The sequence below is a fragment of the Larus michahellis genome, chromosome 2 (genome assembly GCF_964199755.1).
Source record: "Larus michahellis chromosome 2, bLarMic1.1, whole genome shotgun sequence".
Classification (NCBI taxonomy): Eukaryota; Metazoa; Chordata; class Aves; order Charadriiformes; family Laridae; genus Larus; species Larus michahellis.
The window spans coordinates 24,502,605-24,522,405 of NC_133897.1; the positions used below are offsets into that span (position 1 = coordinate 24,502,605).

The 19,801-nt window shown below is 36.9% G+C and overlaps 1 protein-coding gene across 1 annotated transcript in view; it reads left to right on the plus strand.

Moving 5' to 3' along the window:
• The window catches only part of RUNDC3B (RUN domain containing 3B), a 58,764-nt gene extending 39,740 nt beyond the window's left edge, over positions 1 to 19,024 (plus strand). Inside the window, exons 9-11 of the mRNA XM_074574608.1 lie at positions 13,406 to 13,552; positions 13,923 to 14,038; positions 17,080 to 19,024. Of these exons, the coding sequence (XP_074430709.1) occupies positions 13,406 to 13,552; positions 13,923 to 14,038; positions 17,080 to 17,225 (409 nt within the window). The 3' untranslated portion in view covers positions 17,226 to 19,024. The remainder of the gene's footprint in view (positions 1 to 13,405; positions 13,553 to 13,922; positions 14,039 to 17,079) is intronic.
• The last annotated feature ends 777 nt before the right edge of the window (positions 19,025 to 19,801 follow it).

Genomic DNA, 19,801 nt, shown 5'->3' on the forward strand with positions numbered 1-19,801 from the left:
GTGATCGGGCAGTTGGACTAGATGATCATTTCAAGTTCCTTCCAACTGGAACTATTCTGTTCTATTCTAAGAACAGCTTGCTCTTTTACCGCACTTTCAGCATCTCTAGATGAAGGGTTGCCTAGTGATATGTGTCAATTGTAATAATGATGAGACATATTCTGGCTTTCATTTGCTTTCTTCAGAAGTGTTTGCTGTCACTGGGATGTATTTTTGCCTGGAACGTGTTGTAGTTGAATATTAGAGAATAGTGCTTTTGGCTCCACTCTTCTATAGTGTATTTTTACAGTGAGGGTGGGACAGTTCTTAAAGTGCTTAAAATTAACAGCTCTTAAGTGCTTAAAAATAACAGCTCACAAGAGGACAGCCAAGAGAAGCCTGTAATCCATGATGTGTGTAACTGAAGAAAACAGTTTGAATTCCACAACATTCAATATGTGATGGGAGAGGGATCCCAAATCATCAAGGAACTGTATCCTGGAGTATTCAAAACTGAGAGGCAGCCATTTCTTCCTGCTCTAAGATCCTGCAAAGAAGTGTTGAATGTCTTTTGGAGCAGAGACACATTTGATTGCGCGTCCCATCAGTAAAAAAATTATGAGCACACCACCCTAATATAGGTATATTTATTTATTATTTACAAATTATATACATGTACTACTTTACTAATATGTACATTATAAAACATACACAAAAATATAAATTAAAAAGGATGAGATAAAAATGAAATAAACACTATCTTTAATTTTTTTTCATTTATTAACAGTACAAAAAGTGTTTTTTCCCATACCCCAAAGGATTGTCTTACACACCCCACTTTGGAGACCACCACCTTGAAGGACTAGTTAGCTCAGTCAAAGAAGTGGCTGGGCAAAATCTGGAACTGTTTGTCCACAGCATCTGTGCATTAAAACTCTCAGCTTAAACAGGCTTTTTTTCCACCTTAGGGTGATTTGTAGTCTTTCTTTTGGCTTACACTGTACCTGTGCTTAAGGCAAACTGCTGACCTTTGTCACTTTAAAGTTCAGATTCTGCATTTGAAATTGATATTTATGTATGTTAAGTATTGATGTATGATTACAAGAGAGATTCCATCAATTTCCCGAATAGTGACTCAGCTCCTGCATAGTGACTCACTGATATTATAAAAGTTAATCACTTTAACAAAAATATATTTTTAAGTAAAGTTATAAGGAAAAAGGAAAGCATTGTCTACAGAGATAACCTCAAAATGTTTTAAATTTTTTTTTTTGTTCTGCTGTGATTTTTGTTGAAATTACAATAGTGATTTGCATAATGTTTACCAATACGGGTTTCCGTATACCAATAAGGTATTTCTCAGGTGTTCAGACTGATGTGCCTGGTGTAAGATGGTACAGCCCCATTGTCCCAGCTGGTGCAATATTTTAATTTTTATTTTTGTTTATTTATCACATGTATTGAAAATATATTTCTTAGATTCAGTAGCTATGCTAAATTTTATACTGCTCTGTTTTTTATCCCCTTCTGCTGTTTCTTCCTATATCCTTGTCCCAAAACACCCCTTCTGGTGTTTTGTGGAGGGAAGAGAAGTCAAGAAAACTCTTCTGTGTTTGAAATTCTGTCTTTGCTTACGGCACAAATAAGGCTCAAATTAAATTGTAAGGACGCTCACATCTTACATTGTATTAAGCTTCTCTGTATAATTAAGAATTTTTTTGTATGTTTTAAGAAATCTTAAAGATAGATTTATTTAATTTGTCTGGCTGTTACTTCAGAATTGGTTGGTCTTTTCAAGGCCCAAACACTGCTTGTACTCCATTCTTAATATTTTAATACAGCTGTCTGATAGATCCAGCAATACTGCAGTTCCTACCTGGATAATACAAATGTCTTTGTAAAGACAGGAAATGACAGTTTAGTTGCAACCCTGAGAGACTGTTTGCATCAGTGACACTCTTTAATTACAGTAAATGTTCTGTGTCTGTTTCCACTCCTGAGTTGTACACAGCCTGTCACTTATGCATCACTATTTTCCAGGCACTGACTGTTGGAGTAGGCTGGCCACACGCCTGTTTTTCCCTATGCTAGCGCTGCATTGAGCTCAGGTTAATGCATCCTGCCTTTCAGAGGAGTCCATCAGCTCATTCTCAGCAGCCCCTGAACATAGCCACAATAGTTCTGTGAGAGCAGCATGCCAGAGTAAATTCAATTTTTAAGTCCAGGCAAAATGAGCTTCTCTGTTTCAAATAAACCGTGTCGTATCACTTCTATTATGAAGTACTTAAAGGAAGATTTACTATATTCTCTGTAGCAGAGATGATTCCTTTCCAAAGATTGATCATGACACATTTGGTTAGAAAACTTGCTTATGAAAACAGTATCTGTGCTTTTCCTTGCTTTGTCAAGATTCTGCTTGTAAATGCTCTGGAGCCTTCAGAGCGTTGCCACAAATATTCTGCCTGAGAGCAGGCAGGCAAGGGTCACAGAAGGTGGCACAAAGTTGTGGAGGATGCAGGCTATAACTGTGCTGTCAGGGACAAAGCAGAGAAAAGCTTGTCCAAAGAAACAGAAGCAGAAGGGTCTGAGCAAAGGCTTTGAAATTTAGCCCGTGTTTTGTGTCTCCTTGTGAGTAAAACTTAAAATGTGGTTTGCCTGGCTGTGTAATCCTCCCTCAAAAACTAAATCTGCAGCAATGGGCTGGATCACTTCTTTGGCACTCTTACCTTCATTTTCAGATAGTCCTCTTGTAAGACCTTTTTTATTTTTTTTTTCCTTTAAGAAGCTGAATTCCTCAACTGCATAAGTACAGTAAATCCAATTTGTTGTAGCTGCTTTATTTTCTCACTGAAAAGAACCGGGAGATTAAAATTTAATGTTTGATCTCGGCAAATTTCTTTCCTAGAATGTCAAAACTGAGAACGATAATCCTTTCCTTTTAAAGCTTTCATGGATCCTTGCTATCAAACCATAATTCACATTAGCCGTGCTTTTATTTGTAATGCTTCCTGTATGTCCTCTGTCTCCCTCAAGTTTGCAGCAGGAGTTTTAAATCCTTAGTATTGGAGTCTGGTCTGCTTTCAGCTCCTTTGCTCAACTTGCCTGTACTTTTTTTCTTTTTTCTTTTTTTTTTTTTAAACAGTGTAGAAGAAACATTACACATCGACAGATGTTAAAACTGTTTTGTTTATGCAGTGGTTTGGATTTTGGTTTTGTGGAATTCTTTCATTTTAAGTTTGCTGCAATATTGTACACCTGTTCTGTTTTACAAAGGTGTGGATAGACAGCAAGAGGGAAAGTTCTGTTTTTAGTGAGGTGGAAGCCTCTGAAGACACGGGAGTTTCCTTTTTGCTTGAAAGTATGTCTAGAAAAAGTTCAGCTGGGCGTAGCACATGGACAGCCGGACTCCCGCAATTCAGAGCAGAATGTACAGAATGAGGCACAGCAAAGAAATATGCAGAATTAAACAAAATTGCGGACAAGCCTCCAACATGATGGAGGACTCGCTATTCTTAGAATCCAGAGGGATTGCATGGGTTTATTATGCAGCAGGAAGCCAAAAGTTTCTGTATTGATAGCAGCCTGAAGAACAGGACTTATTCTGCAAGATGCATTAGATAGGGAGGGATTTATTTTAAACCCTCATATTCTAATAACTTGTTCTGAACTTTTAAAAAAAGGGGTTTAAAAGGACATATATATTAAAATAAACCTCAAAATTTAACAGCTTTTGAATTATTGATGGTCTTCAAGGACAAGATGTGTTAGTATGTTTACAGCAAAATGCTGGCTGACTCCAAAGTGAAAAATACTCATTTTTGTAAGGAATCTCCTCTCTACTTTCTCTTTTATTTTTCTTTTTTCATTTTATTGGGGAGAGGGGGGTGGGTGGGTTTTTTTTTTCCTTTCTCTTTTCTCCCATAGCTACACTTCTATGGATAAAGGCATTGCATACAAGTAGCACGCAAGAAGGCTTTAAGTTGCTTGGACATTAGCAGTCCATGCATTCCAAATTCCAGAATCTTTATCCAGCATAGAATTAGAAGGTTGGGAGCAGGGGGAAATAGGGTCTTTCAAAATAATAATGAGAAGTATTGTATGTTTGAAGGCCTCAATGCAACACAGTTGCAAATGATGTGCGTTCCCAGTAGAAAAGCATATTGTACCGATCATGGAGTTTCTTTATCTGTTAATATTACCTGAACTTACTTGAACTGACAGAAAAAGTATACTTGCTTTGACATAGTAATGCTAAAGGACCTATGCAACAAACATCAATATTTTCCTCTTTCAATTCCACAAAGAGAATTATCTCATGTCTAGAACAGGTGAACCTGAGGCTTTGATTTTCATAAAACAATTTGAATAACTTCATACTGACTGCGATGGAGGGGATAGAGAACATCAGCTAAAAAACAGGGTAAGTCAATCACGGTGCATAATCATTAACTCCTGGAGTACAATAATAGAGACTGAATTTGATCTTTTTGTTCTTTACCCATTTAGATAAACAAACTTCCATTACCATTTCCTTCTGAGAGTCCCAGTTTTTCTTGCTTCATTTCTTAACCCTCACATTCATTTACTGTAGATTTGCTTCTATGTTCTGGAAGATACTCATGGCAAAAGCTGGTATTTGATAGTGCTTATACATAAACGAGAAGAGTTGAACAAAAGTTACTTTTACATTCTTCTAATATATTTAATGCAAGTTACATGAAGTTCAATACCAAACCAAATGGAATTTAAATGACAAATAGTGGAAATAGAACCAATTTTTGTGAGGGTGGAAGAATAGTGCCAGGTTAGAATGGTGAGGAGAGGCTAGTTCTGTATTTGCAGAGATATTGCGTTATCATTGATCTATTGTAGTGATCTCTCTAAGATTCTTTAGACAAAAGAAATTGATATTTAAATTATCCTAAATTTCAGTTTCATTTGGCTATATTTATTGATTTAAGTAAATCAGATGGAGAATTAAGTTTCATCTAGTAAAAAGGAACAGAAAAATCCACTTTATATTTTCAAAACAAAATTAAAAGTTTCTCTGAAATGCAAATAGTTTGACCAAAAGAAAGATGAGTTGCAAGTCAGTGTGCATATGCAGAGTCACATAAATGGTTTTATTTAAAAAAAAAAAAAAAAGATGGCATTTGTAAATTTATGATACAACTTATTTTTTCATTCTTTGAAATTCATTTTTAAGGCTAGAACTTTGTGTCTTGGGTTTTTGCAATATTTTGTTAAAATAAAACACAATTTAAATAATTTCTGGAAAGGCTTAAAATAGAAAAAGTGAAATGTCTGAAATTATAACCAAGAAAATACAGTGTAGCGTGTTACCTGATTTCTTGAGCAAGAAGCTTTTATTAGCTGCCTTTCTATTTGGATAGCAAGTGGCTGAGATTTGAATTGATGCTTTTTCTGTTTGTCATTGAGATATTCTTATGCAACCACTTAACGTGATAAAATTTTCAGTATTTTCTTATTACAAATTACACTTGGCAAAGATTTTTATTTGCTGCCTGTTTTTCCTTCCCAGTTCTCCATTTCTGCTCTTCTTTTTTCTGTGTGTGGAGGGTTTTTTGGGTCGTGTCATCCCCCGTCCCCCCCTTTTCCCCCACCTCTCCCCTTGGATCAGATTTTCATCCTGCATTTTTTTTTTGTTCTGCAATTGCCTTAGGCTTTGAAGCTCTGTCTTACTGTTTGCATAGTTTGGTACTTGTATTAATTCTGATTCAACTACCAGGAAGAACTTACATTACTCATGGCTTGCTGCTTTTTTTTTTTTTTTTACTTTCTTGCCTTTTTTTTTTTAATGAACATGGTCTACTATCCTTCAAAGTAAGTCAACATTCGTATATTTGCTATTTTGTAGTTAGAAACATGGCATTCTGAAGGAGGCTTATAGACAAGTATTTGCCAAAACTAGCATATATAGAAGATCCCTCTTACAGTTACCTTACAGTTATAACGTCGGATATCTCTGCTGAAACTCTTGCTGGTTTAATATGTGAGTGGAGGTTTAAAAAAGTGGTTGTTCTGTCAACCCAAAGTTTACCCAACCACTTTGCGGTTCATACTGCTGTTTTTACTGAATCCAAGGGAAGCATAGTAAAATGGCAAAAAATTATGGAGAAGACCACTGGTTTCGGTGAAGTTTTCCTGATCTGTTCTGAAGGAAGATCTTGATTTATCTTCCCCCCCATCTCTCCCCCATAGAAATGTTCTTTTAAAAGGAGTTCAGCTGTAGACAGATAATTTGTATTTACATGACTGACATAGAAAAAAAAATGCCTTGAATGACAAGCTGTGTTTGAGAACGTACTTACTAAAGGCAAATTTGATAATGTGTCAAAAAAAGCTGTTTGCTAAGAGTTCTCCATTTTGCAGCAGAAAGGATCTGATACTTGAAGAACAGAATTAAAAGCTGCTCTTTACTTTTAGAATAGTTTGGTTGCTAGTCAAGTTCAGTATGTTTCATATTTTCAGTCAAGACCCACTAGCTGGGGAAACTGGTTGTGTTCTGCCTGCTGTCTTCCTCCAAAGAAATCAGGCCTGGTTGTTTGTCCAAGGACATGAAGAGTGTCCATCACGTGCTGCAGTAACATTTTAATGAGCACACGCAAAGTTAACATATTGTGGTGTGTTTTGATGCAGTCTGGATGTCTGTATTGTGAAATAAAATCTCCACTGTAATTAGGCTAGAACTCAAGAGTCAAGCTGCCGGTATTTCTGCCGATATAAGCTTTCCAAGTTACTCCAAAGGTCAAGGAGATCAAAGGCTGTATAAAATCGATGACAGTAATTTTATTACTGGAGGATACATTTCAAGATCTCCAGGAGATAATAAAGGAGGACTGAAAAGATTGCTTGCTGAAGAAGCTTCAAGGGGATCTGTTCTGTGGCACAACTAGTACCGTTGCTGTTACACATGAAGATCTGTTGCCCACAAAGAGTAAGAAAATGTGGTGTGGTAGGACATGCCTGCTTTTTTTCGCTACAGCCACTGCCATTAGAAAGTCTGCTGGGATCTAACTGCTCTGGCATCTAATTTGGGGAATACTGTGTCTGTGCACAGTGCACAACCCTGAGAGAGGTGATATATTGCAGCATCAAAACCTACTGGTAAGTAACTCATTTTCGTACCTGCTGATCTAATTTCTCAAAGTCCAATAACATACCAGTCCAGACAGCTCACTCTTGCTACAGTACTGACAATTTGAGAGTTCCCTTTTATTTTAGAGTTGCTCTTACAGATTTTAGTTATATTCATGTATGCTGTCAATTTCAGTTTGCATTCCATATTTCTTGTCCTAAATAAAGATTTTTAAAGCTTGTTCTTTCTTATTCAAATGTTTTTATTTTTTTTTTAAGCTTTTATTTTCACTTTTACTTTTCACTACTCAGGTAGTTCTTGAACTGGAGCACTCATCTGATATAATTCCCTTTCTTAGGGAATTAGTCTGTTTGGTTTATTTCCTGTCTTCATCTGCTGGTAGGAGGGCAAATTGCCAACTGGACTGGCATTTTCTGGATTTGGAGAAATTAAACTTGCAGGTAAGAAATTACTGGTTTTTCATAGGTATAATTGGAAACAAAACTAACTCTTTGTCTATTAAACAAACAAATCTGTGTAAATGGGTCTTTCAGAATAGGCTTCCAAAGGCGTGAATATGGATTTGATCCAGGGGAAAGTGGAAATCCAGTCTAGCTGAAGTGAGACCAGGAATTTTATGTGGTTACAAAGATAAGGCTTTTCTATGTTACCTTGGACTAAACTTTCTATATAATTTCCATTTTGCGTGCAGCAGCCTCACATATGTGCTGTCTTTCGTGCCCCTCTGCCCTATGAATGAGCGAATCAAGGCAGGTCACAGTTTCAAGATGCAGAATTCTTAGATGTGTTAATTCAAAGGACTAATTTCTTATCCTTTTGAGAGGTAGCTGCGCTGCCAAAAGTGATGCTAGTCCAAACAGGTTTGTCAGGTTAAGTTATGAATTAATTAATTTATTTATTTTTAAAGAAAGCTTCTTTAAAAAAATAAAAAAATTGACCACTTCGATGATCTATTTTCTGAGGGGCTCTCACGTGATTGTACCAGAACAACTGAAAGGGCAGCGTGCGCTGGAGCAGGGATGGGAATGAGCAGCAATTTGTCAATTGCATTTTATTATTATATGGGATCCATACATTATGATAGTCTGCTTGTGCGTAGTAAATAATCTCAAAATAATAAATCAGGAAATAAACATCTCAAATAAAACAATAAAAGTTGAGGAAATCAGCAAGTAAATATTCTTGAGAGTACCTGACAAAGACAGGGCCAGTAAGCACTAGTGGAGAAGGATGTTCATGGGAAGACTTCACTGATCTCACTTTTCCCTACTTTCTAAATACACAATTAAAGGACTGAAAGTCAAAAGCATGCAGAGGCGTTTCTGGGAATAGCTGTATAAACCTGATGTTAATACTCTGTTGCTGTTATTCTTGAATAAAAGTAAGTAAATTTACAGGCCTGGCGGGAGCGTATGCGTATCTGCACTTCAGGCAGACATTTATTCCTGTCTTGGGAGTATGTTAGTATTGATTAGTTAATGAATCATCAGTATTTTTTTGTAGTGGGCAGGAATTCATTAGCAGGATGTTTTTACTGAATACTTTTCTTCGTGTTCTAAGAGGAGCTTAATTTAAATAGCAGTTTCTGACGTAGAGAACAAAAAAATATAAATGTAAGCCAAGTATTTGTTAGCTTTAATGAGAATGAGGTGCTCTAGTATTAAGATTACGTTCTCTTCTCCTTTGCTGCTTGTTGTCCCTAGCAAGTTACTAGTTGCAGTAGTATTTTGAATCTGTACGGAGTTTTTCTTTCATTAGACGTTAAAAAAAATGCACCACAATTTAAATGTCATAACTTAAACAGGGTATCCTGGGCCAACATAATGAGACTTCTCTTACATATGTGTGTATGGAAAAATCTGTGCCGTGAAGTAATGCAAAATATATTCGATAATTTTAAAAGCGTTTTTTTTTTAAATATATTCTGTCTCCAGCATTACAAACGCCTATCTCCTGTAATAAATCCCAACAAGCGTTTTGCTGGGTTTGCCTCATTTATCAGTATGGAAATAGCAATTCAACAATTACTTCCAAAGGAATTAGAAATAGTCTCTCTCTGCCTGCCATCTCTTCAGTATTTCTGGCTTTTTGTAATGTTTCTCAGAACTTTAAATGATTGTACGTAGAGAACATACCAGTTTGTGGATGGGCAGAAAAAGTTCACAGGCTTTCAGACAACGAAGAATTTTTTCGTGCCTAGATTAGGTGATGTACCATAAATCAGTGTAACCTCTCTGCTCACATAATAAATTCTTACATATTATCCCTACTCTACACAAAACTTCCTGCACCCCGCAGTCTCACTGTGTTAGTCCAGGATACCCTCTTCAGCCAGATCTCACACGCTGCCTTTCTTTCATTCAAAAAATAATCATACAATCTCTTAATAAGATCCACTGTATTCTCTGTGTACCAGCTATCTTCCTGAGATTGTTACATTTGGAAGCCATTGGTTTTATCTTCTTTTTGGCTTTCAAGTTTTATATTTCCAGTGTGAAGAAAAGTAGTTAACAGCTTGTTGTATATACTGGTTTGCTTGTTTTCACTCAAACTTGATCATATTCCCTTCTTTCTTAACTTCTCTCTATAGTAAACCCTTTTGTCTCTCTCTTCCCTTTTTGAAATGTCCTTGCTTTTACTCCTGTATTAAGTGACTTAACATGTTGTCTACAAACCTTATCTTGCATCATCCTTAAATCCTCACCGCTACAAAACCAATAGAACAATATTTTATTGAATTTTAATTAAAAATAGAACTGCATACTTGTGATCTTCAGTGTTATGATGTATTATGTTTAGAAGTCATGTGGTCATATCCTTCATAAAGTCTAGGCTTTGAGTCTTGGTCTGCAGGCATTCAGGTCATTCTGGTTTTTAATTGGTTTTTCTCACCAGCGGTTTGTTCTCGGGAACGGAAGCAATAGAATAGAATCTGTTTGTACGTAGGCCATTCCAGTTCAGTATGTTTTACTACAGACCAGCATTTTATACAGAAGCTTATATATGACATTACATTATTTTTATGTGAACTTTTGGTAACACTTTTGAAATATTTCCTAGTCAAGGCCCAAAGACTTCGGTAGTTCCTTTTTTCTATGTGTGTGTAAATAACAGAAAATACTAATTTTACATTTTATTCTTGAATATTTTGTGAAACTTGTAAATGTCACAAACACCCCTATTTGCCATTTGTACCTATCTACCAATTCTTCATTTCTTATTTTTGCTCTATGAAGACTTTATTCTAATTTTTCCTATGAAAGCTTTTATATGCCAAACTTATTTTGCTATACCAGCAGATAAATAAGTTTTAATAGCAATATTCTTCTTTTGTTTAAACAGCCTGACAGTAAAGGTATAGAGGAAAGCTCATAATCTTCATTGCACTCATTGTGATCATTAAGAAAAGTCCTACTTCAGACCGTGCAGTATCGCAGCCTGGATTTGGCCAGCACTGGTGACAGTGTTTGCATTCTGAGGAACAAAAGTGCTACTGTAGAAATTCAGTTTGCCTTGGATAAAATAAATTGTTGTCTTTTGAGAGCTCTTAACTTCTAGAAAGAGCTCCTCTTGTCTATCAAGAGTAGGACAGCATTCAATAATCTTGTGCAGTATTTTTTCACATTGAGCGTTTTGAAATTTGTATGCTTTTGTCATTAAAACTTGATCCTGTTTCCTTCCCTTTTAACTCTTTTCTATAGTAAAGGCTTTTGTCTCCATTTCTTTTCCTCTCACTGTTTTTAAATATTTGTATGAGGATCACTTTTGCCTCATGGTGATTAAGAGTTTCGGGATGATGGATGGTGTGTAGACATGGCTCTTAGGCACATGGTTTAGCAGTGGACTTGGCAGTGTTAGGTTCACAGTTGGACTCAATGATTTTAAGGGTCTTCTCCATCCTAAATGATTCTATGATTCTTAGTTTAAAAGTTTAATACTTTGACTCTTAAAATAAGTCTGGTAAATATGCGTAATTTGATACTGCCTTTTTTTATACCTTGAGAGAATTGCTGTTTGCAAGCAGTGCTTTTAATAAGTCTTTCCTGCAGTGGAATCTCATGATACTTCAGAAATGGCGGCCAGAGAGCAAACAGCCAAATAATCTACAAAGTCAAAAAACAGGTGGTAGCTACCAGTACCTGCTATAAATATTTTGTCTAATTTCCTGTTCTCTATACTACTATTTTATATATACTGAATACTGTGTTTGGACCGATTTCATATATTCAAAATTATTTTTACATATTTTTAAAGATTCAAAATAAAAGCGGAAGAGTTTTAAGAGGGGAATAGTTACTTTTGTATCCTACTTGATGCCTGTTTTTTTCTTCCTGAGCATGCTGAAGTGGTTAGAGTACTGATCTACTGGAACTGTCTTTAAATGTTGTTATGCTAAAATCCTTGCAGCAGTTTGGTTAGGCTTTGTTTCAGAATTACTTTATCCATACAAAGGGTGAAATTTCAGGTTACTATAGTGTAAAGATTTGTGGGAAAAACCTCAGTATCGAAACCTACGTAAAATGCCAAAATTCCACTATTAGGAACTTGCCTGTAGCTGTGTGGTTTTGTCGTCTTTGCTCAGCGTGTTTATTTAGCACTGCTGCTGAGTCGTGTGGCGATAATGTACAGGAGTTGTCCACATGGGCATTTACACGTACGGGTCAGATGGGTATGAATTTGCACTTAGTTACCGTGTGCATAGTTGCTAATACTTCTTAGTAGAAAGTAGTTGCTAGATACTTCTTAGTAGTTGTTAATACTTCTTAGTAGAAGTTACAAAACTTGTCCTTCTGAATAAGGCAGCGATGTAGTGTAGCTGGCAAACCTCACAAGAATTTGCCAGGTCAGTGTTTCAGTTTCCTCAAATCAACAAGCCTTTCACAGACCTGTTTAATGCCCCGCGTACCCCCTGGGATTAGGGGAATTGCATGGAGGAGTGAATGCCATACAAGATATTCTTACAGACCCCTTATTGAGGAGGGTGAGGGGGGCGAAAAGTTGATTTTTTTTTTTGAATTTTTTTTTTTTACTTGCATGAACACTGGGGAAATTCGTCATCTTGAGAAAAGTTTCTTGAACAAAAAGTTTTGTTCACTGTGGTTCTTCATCACCTTCTCTTGCAAAATTGCTGTACATCTGTCTCCTCTCTGAAACTCGGCTACTAAAAATTCCTTACTGAACTCACTATTGTCTTACCTTGTTTTATGGGAAATTTGGGCCCTTTGGGTGGTGTTATGTGCCCGTACTGAGGTACTTGACTAAACAGTTCAGTTACCACCAGAATAAAAACCGCACTGTAAAAATAGACCTGTTGACAATGTTATTTGTGAATTCACATAAATGTATGTGTACCATGAATAGATATTGAATTTGCTGTGCAGTTTGGCATTTCAGATAACAACATGGCATTTGGCTTTGAACTCCTGAGTACATTCAGCGTGGAGATACGTGACATTAGCTATTCGCTTCAAGCCAGAGGTAGTCAGACTTGTTGTAAAGCAGCATTTTACTATTGCCTAGTATTTAGTGGATTGGAGGATTTAGGGGTTAGCAAGCAACATTACTTCTGTTTCTAGAGTTACTCTACAGCAGTATGAGGGTCGGTTGGAGGTTGCCTTGTACCATTGGAAAAAGGCTGATCTTGTCTTGGAGCCTGAAGAACCACGTACTTTCCTTATTTCTGTAGGACTTTTGGCAGATGATTTCCAATATCGGCATATTAGCTTCCTCGTTTCCAGAATTTTAGAAAACCGGTCTGTTTCATGGGAATATGAGGCAAAACTACTTTGAACATGTTAACACATTTTCTGTAATTTAAAAACATAAATTAGTAGAAACTGTAAGGGGGTAGAAAACAGAATAACTATGTGTTGTATTTTTATTCCTGTTAATGGAATTAACATGTCTGGTTTTTAATTCATTCTGCAGAAGTATTGAGGAAAGGGCGGTGTGTTCAAACTGGGAAAAAAAAAATTGGTGAGGGAAGGACATCACATTCCCATAGTCGGCCTGTAAATTACCATCATGTTGGCAGAAAAAATCATTAGCGTGCAGCTGCTTTTTTATTGCTTTTGCAGAAAGATTCTAACTTCAACTTTTTTCTGTTCCTAAATACACCTCAACAGGTTTCTAAGTTGCTTCCCCTGGGGAAAAATGAACAGTTTACAATGAACAGTTTTATGAAAATTCCAACCTCTTGACCACTCGAAGTATCAACTTGGTCAGGACTATTTGTCCTGTTTTTCTTTCTGTACCTTAAGGAATTGCATTTAATAGACTGAGATTTACTGCGTTTTGTATTCACAGGACTGTGCTAAAGAATAACGACTTGAGATCAAGACAAGAATTAACTACTCACCTCACCAATCAGTGGCCTTCCCCAGGAGCTCTGGATGTCAATGCTGTTGCCTTGGACACTCTGCTCTATAGAAAGCACAATCAACAATGGGATGAGTAAGTTGAATATTTATTTTTCTTCACCTTTAGAGGAACAGTAAAACTAAAAATTATACATTTCCCTTAACATACTCTCAAATGTGTCCTATTGGAATTGCCTATTACAATGTACAAGGATCAGCTGGCAGAAAAAAGATCAATTTCTTTCGTTTACCATAAAAGTTTCCTTCCTTTGGATTAATTTGTGACGGGGGGGGAGGAAATCATTGCTTTAGGAAAAAACTGTTTTAGGAAACAAAGAAACAAAAAAAGAGAGCGTTTAAGAGAAGAAAGATTAACTGCCTAGATTTGGGAGTTTTTTTAGAAAACTTTTTAAGGATAATTGAAGCATCTAGTTAAATCTTTAAATGGGTTGCTTGCTTTGCAGGAAAAGTTTTCAAAGTCTGGACCAGCTTTCAGCAGAAGTTAGTCTTTCCCAGTCCTCTCTGGACCCAGGTCACTCGCAGGATGGGAAGCAGGATGGAATGAACTTGTTAAACGAAGGTACAGAGCCAGTCTAGTGACTTCATTTTATTTTATTCTTCCTAGCTCTGATCTTCAGTCCCTGTGGGATGAAATTTCAGTGTGAACAAAATACGCGTTGAAGAGCATATTTTTTCATTGTTACGCAAATTGTTTCAGTTTCCCTAAGGACTATACTTCAAATAAGTTTGGATTTATGAAGACGCCCACCCCACCCCCCAGTAATTATAAGACTTCGTGCTGTATTTAAAGCTAAGCTTCAAATTTGTTGCTTATCTTCCTTCTCCATCATAGAACCAGAGACAGCTCAGCTACAAGGAGGATCTTCTGTCATCTTTCTGATATAATTAACTGAAATCTTTTGAGTTCCTTAAGTTTCCTTTTTTGTTTCTTAAAAGAAGGATTAAAGGGACTGGATTTGCAACGACCACTGTCATTCTTACATTTTGCGTTCAACGTTTATGTGTGGAGATGCAGCCTGACAGTGTTTCTATTACTAGAGAGAGAGAGCAAGATGATATGAACTGTGCTAATATAGACATGTAATAGACACCCCCCCTTTCAAAATCTGTACGCCTAGCAAAGTTTAGCTGCTCCATCTTGTGGGCAAGTGTGAAAAGCAGAAAAATGCTGGAAGACTTCTGAAATAGAAGTATTTGGGGTACAGAACATAAATTGCTATAAAAAAAAATCCTTTTTGTATCTCATGAAATGTTAACTTTAAATAGACTTGACAATACAGAGCCTTAGTAGTTTATAACTGTAAAATTTCTTGGTTTTAAAATATTAAGGATGTAAAATTCAGAACTTCTTCTAAAACTGTAACCAGTCTTAAAATCTAAATTATTTCAAGTTAGCTTAGAGCAAGTGAAATAGAATGAGCATGGATATTATGAAGAGTTCTTGTGCTTTCAGCTGTTTTTTTGCAATATTAATCGTTTGAATTTATGCTTTGTTTTATCTTTTGTAAATTAAAGTGTGGGAAAACTGCTGACAATAATAGTTTAGGTTTTGATTTCAACACTCTGTCTTTAAAGGTCACACAACATCTAACTTCTAAATTAGTGAGGTTCATCAGTACCTAAGCTATAATATAATTTTGTAAGACACGGCATGTGATTCTGCTGTTAAAATACCGCTGGTCTAACTCTCAGCATGGCAGTTTTAATTAAAAGATTGGAAGTAGTAAACTTTCACGTTACTATTAAGCCCGCTCATCTGATGTGGTCGGATTTTTAGTTCACACTTGTTGAAATTGAGGGCTGTGCCTAAATAGTGTTACACTGCTCTTCGTGTCCTCAAATTGAATGTAGGCCTTAAAGGGTATTTTTTATGGGAATCACGACTTTTCTGAAAGTGAGGACTTTCTAGAAGAGCTAATCTAGTTCATTCTTTAGGGAAAGCCATTCAGTCACTTAAAAAAAGCTCAATAGAGGTAAGACCTAAAATCTACTGGAAACTGCTAATAAGAACCATAAGTGACGCAAGACATTGAGGTGTTGGAGCATGTCCAGAGAAGGGCTACAAAGCTGGTGAGGGGCCTGGAGGACAAACCTTATGAAGAACGACTGAGGGAGCTGGGGTTGTTTAGCCTGGAAAAGAGGAGGCTGAGGGGAGACCTTATCACCCTCTACAACTACCTGAAAGGAGGTTGTAGAGAGATGGGGGCTGACCTCTTCTCCCTGGTGACAAGTGATAGGACGAGGGGAAACGGGTTCAAGTTACGTCAGGGGAGGTTTAGATTAGATATTAGGAGACATTTTTTCACTGAAAGGGTTATTAAACATTGGAATAGGCTGCCCAGGGAGGTGGTGGATTCACCATCTCTGGAGGTGTTTAAAAAAAGGGTAGATGGGGCACTTAGGGACATGGTTTAGAAGTGGCTCTTGTCAGGGTAGGCTAAAGGTTGGACTTGATGATCTTAAAGGTCCCTTCCAACCTCAACAATTCTATAATTCTATGATTCTAAAAGAACTACGTGTCACTTTTTTTTTTTTCCATAATTATTGTTGTGCATGGCGCAGTTTGGGGTTGGGGTTTTTTTTATTACATCCTTTTCATGAGAATAAAACTTTTCTGTCAGGAACAGGAGACACAATTTTAAGAAATGCTACTTTATAGATGTGATTTAAAAAAAAATCTGGTAGACTGGCTTACCGATAAAATCTTGTGCCTGTGTGACCTTTTTAAGTTCATTTTAATCTCTATTTTAAGGCATCTTTTCTATTCTGCAGGTGAGCCAGGAGGATGAAATAGGGACATGCTGGTAGATCAGGTTCTTTATAATGTAATTTATTAGCGGAGTTCGCACAAAGTGATTTGAACAGGTATTCTGAGAAGGGAAGACATAAAATAAGTAGAGAAATTGTCCAATGCAGTCTGGTACCTGTACGTATGTTTCCTATTAACTGTGAAGTGTCTTTGGATGCCAGGGCAGATACGCAGGGCTTATTTCCAGTGGTCGGAGCCTAATGCATTTCAAATTAGCAAGGTTTAAAAAACAAAACATGCTTATTTTTAAAGAAATATATCCTGATTCTAGTTAATTCTACTCCTTTCCGAGAGATGTAAAATTAGATCTCTGGTACTAATGTTGCATTAGGAACGTCACTTCCCTTTATATATAATGCACTCTCAGAATCACAGAATGGTCGGGGCTGGAAGGGACCTCTGGAGATCGTCCCGTCCAACCCACCTGCCAGAGCACGGTCACCTAGAGCAGGTTGCACAGGAACGCGTCCAGGCATAAAACCAGTGCTTGAATTAATAACTTCAGTCCACCGTGCAGTCGGTGGAACCTCTGGGTCTCCTTCTGCAGGAGACTGACTCCAGCCCAGCCTCTAATGCAGGGTAGGGATCTCCTTACCACCTGGACAGGGAAGGTATGGCATAAATTATGTCTTCCTAATTGCATTTAAGAAGTATGCAGGTGCTAACACAGTAATACGTAATTCATAATAGCATAGATGCAACGGTTTTTTCTATTCCCTCTTTTTTATTTTTGTGGTCAGGTCATCTTGTGCTGTAAGAATTATTAGCTTAATTATTGTCTTTCTTAACAGGGAAGGAAGACACTCCATCGTTGCTTGGTCTTTGTGGCTCTCTTACATCTGTAGCAAGCTACAAATCTCTCACAAGTCTGAAATCAAGTGAATATCTTGCAAGTCCCACAACAGAGATGACGAGTCCAGGCTTAACACCATCTTGAGATACACGCAAGAAGAGCTTTGTGTTGTATGCATTTGGTTTATGTTCCATAAAATGACTTGCAATGAAGACTGCTAGTTCTGAGTTTAAAAATAAGCTGGTTTATTTTTTTCTTTTCATGGTTACCTGTTTAATTCACAAATTCTGTCAGTTTTCATTCAAACTTTTTTTCTCCCCGAGAGGACTCTTCAAATTTTCTATTTCAGTCTTGAATTATTTAAAGCTCTTGGTCAGGTACAGGACATATAATCTGATGCCTGTGACTGATTTTTAAAATGAAACAGTTGGAAATCAGTCCCCTACTTAACTGCCCATGACCTTTGTTTCTCCTTGCAACGGCCTGGCCCTACTCTAGCCACAGTGCTTCTCTGCAGTGCTTTCAATATCTGTCAACTCTTGCAGAACAGGCAGGGAAGCCTTAGCGCCAGTCTTTGTAGGCAAATATTTTACGTAAAAATCCAGCTTCTCATCTGTGTATGTTGCGTAGGACCTCAAATAGCGTATTTAACCTATCAACAGCTCTTCTCAAGTTGACTCAATGTTAGATTTTTGCATTCCTGTTAGCATCATGGCACTTAGGAGATGTCTGAATCGCACTGAAGAGTCACACTGAAACACTCTTACTAATCCTTGAAGTTGCATGTGAATAACAAATGTAAGTCGATCATCTCAATCGAGCATATTTAGCAATTTGTAAATGTTGAGGAAACTCACTGAATGCTTTTGAGTCACCTGAGTTACAGATATACGAGATCATAAAAACAACAACAAACGTTATACGAGAAATCTCTTGGTTTGTTGGCCTTGCTGAAAAGATGGGGACTAAGGATGGTGGGGTTAGTGCCTTGGGAAGCTTGGACTGTGGGTTTAGTGGCAAGATCCCAAGGAAAAAGGGGAAACAAAGACAATGTAATGACAGTATTCTCATGTTAAAGATTTTTCTCATTCCTGTAGTAGTGCAATAGGTATTTTTCTTGATTAGGTAATATGGCAGAACTTATTTAAGTCAGTTTTCTCAAATTACTTGCCATTGATTTAAATTACTGATACAAAAAATAAAAGGAGACTTTTTTAAAATGGAAATAACTTTCCAAAATACCCTACAGTTTCAAAGTTTGCAAATTAATTTTTGAATTGCAAACTATATTCTTAATTCTTTGTAAGATACGATGGATCCTTTATCTATGAATTTTGCTAATCAAGGCAATGCTTATCAGTATGATTAGTAACTTTTTAAACAAAACTTAAATGCATGTAAGTACGTTGTATTTATAAGTGCTAGGGAAAATGCTTTTTTGTGCCAAAGAAGTTTCATAAATTGTTTACATGAGTAGCTGCAATACAAGACAGATTTTTAATTCTTGCTTACTCTTAGATGTTTACAGTATGTCACTACGCTCTGTACGGTTTTAGTTGATTTGCCTCTTGCAATGGTACCTTGGCACTACTACTGTGATCTGGCCGTCTTTGGGTGGGCTTGAAAGAAAGAGAGGATTCATTCTTACCTTTACTGACAACTACAGGAAACGTTCAGCCTTTGTAAGTATGAGGCTCCGCATCTCTGGAACGCAACGCACTGTTGGATTTAGCTGGAGGAGGTTCAAGGTGCATCTCCTCAACTCTCCAGTCCACGGTGCTGGAGGTGACTGCATCCATGGCAGGGTAAACAACTCCTGATGCCATTTTAATGCAGATTTTTTAAAGCAGCTTAGCAAAATCCACCAGACCTTGTCTTTCAAGCCCTCGTGTACCCACCCAGTTAATTTCTCTGTAATAAACTCTGACCATTAAATCCTTTCATACACTGTCAGCATGTCCATTACTGCATGTAACTGGGGTTTTTTGTTATCACATTAAGCACCTGTTCTCTCCTGGCAGTTGAGGAACATTATTAAATACTAATTTGTAAAATAGAGATGCATTTTTACTACAAATACAATGAGGGAATATGGATTCCACAACTTAATATTCTACATCAAGGTGCAGTGATTTAATATTGCTGTTGGACACTTCTCCCACTACATCAGTTTTGGAGGGGGTATAATCATGATCTTCAGTCATGTTCGCTGATGGCTCTTTTCTTGGAGCTACTGGTGTGAAATTCATGTGTCATTTAACTGAAGTCTTTTATGTGGTCTGACACCACTGTGAGTTTTGGGGTGTCATTTTGTGCATGGAAAATCAGTTGTGTGTGTCTTTCTCAGTTTTAAACATTAGTCATTTTTCAAAAATAAATTGAAAAAATGCCAAAACTGTATGTTTTGTTGCCTTGACGTTCCATAAATGTTGCATGTAAATTAAACATTTTGTATCATCACTAATTTCTAGTTTTTGTCTCTGTTTTAATCATACAGGATAAAACAAGACTATTCGTCAAATTACAGTATTACTGAGCTTATAGCAAATTCTTTTCATGCAAAACAGGGAGACTTTGGTTTTATTGCTGCATTTCATTCAATGGGGTCCAAAAATCTGCTGTTACTACTTTCTTTCTCTTAGGCCTTATTTTGAAGTCGTAGTGTAAAATTACTTTGAAAGTCACAATGGGGGAACAGTGTCAAGTATCTCCTGTGGCAG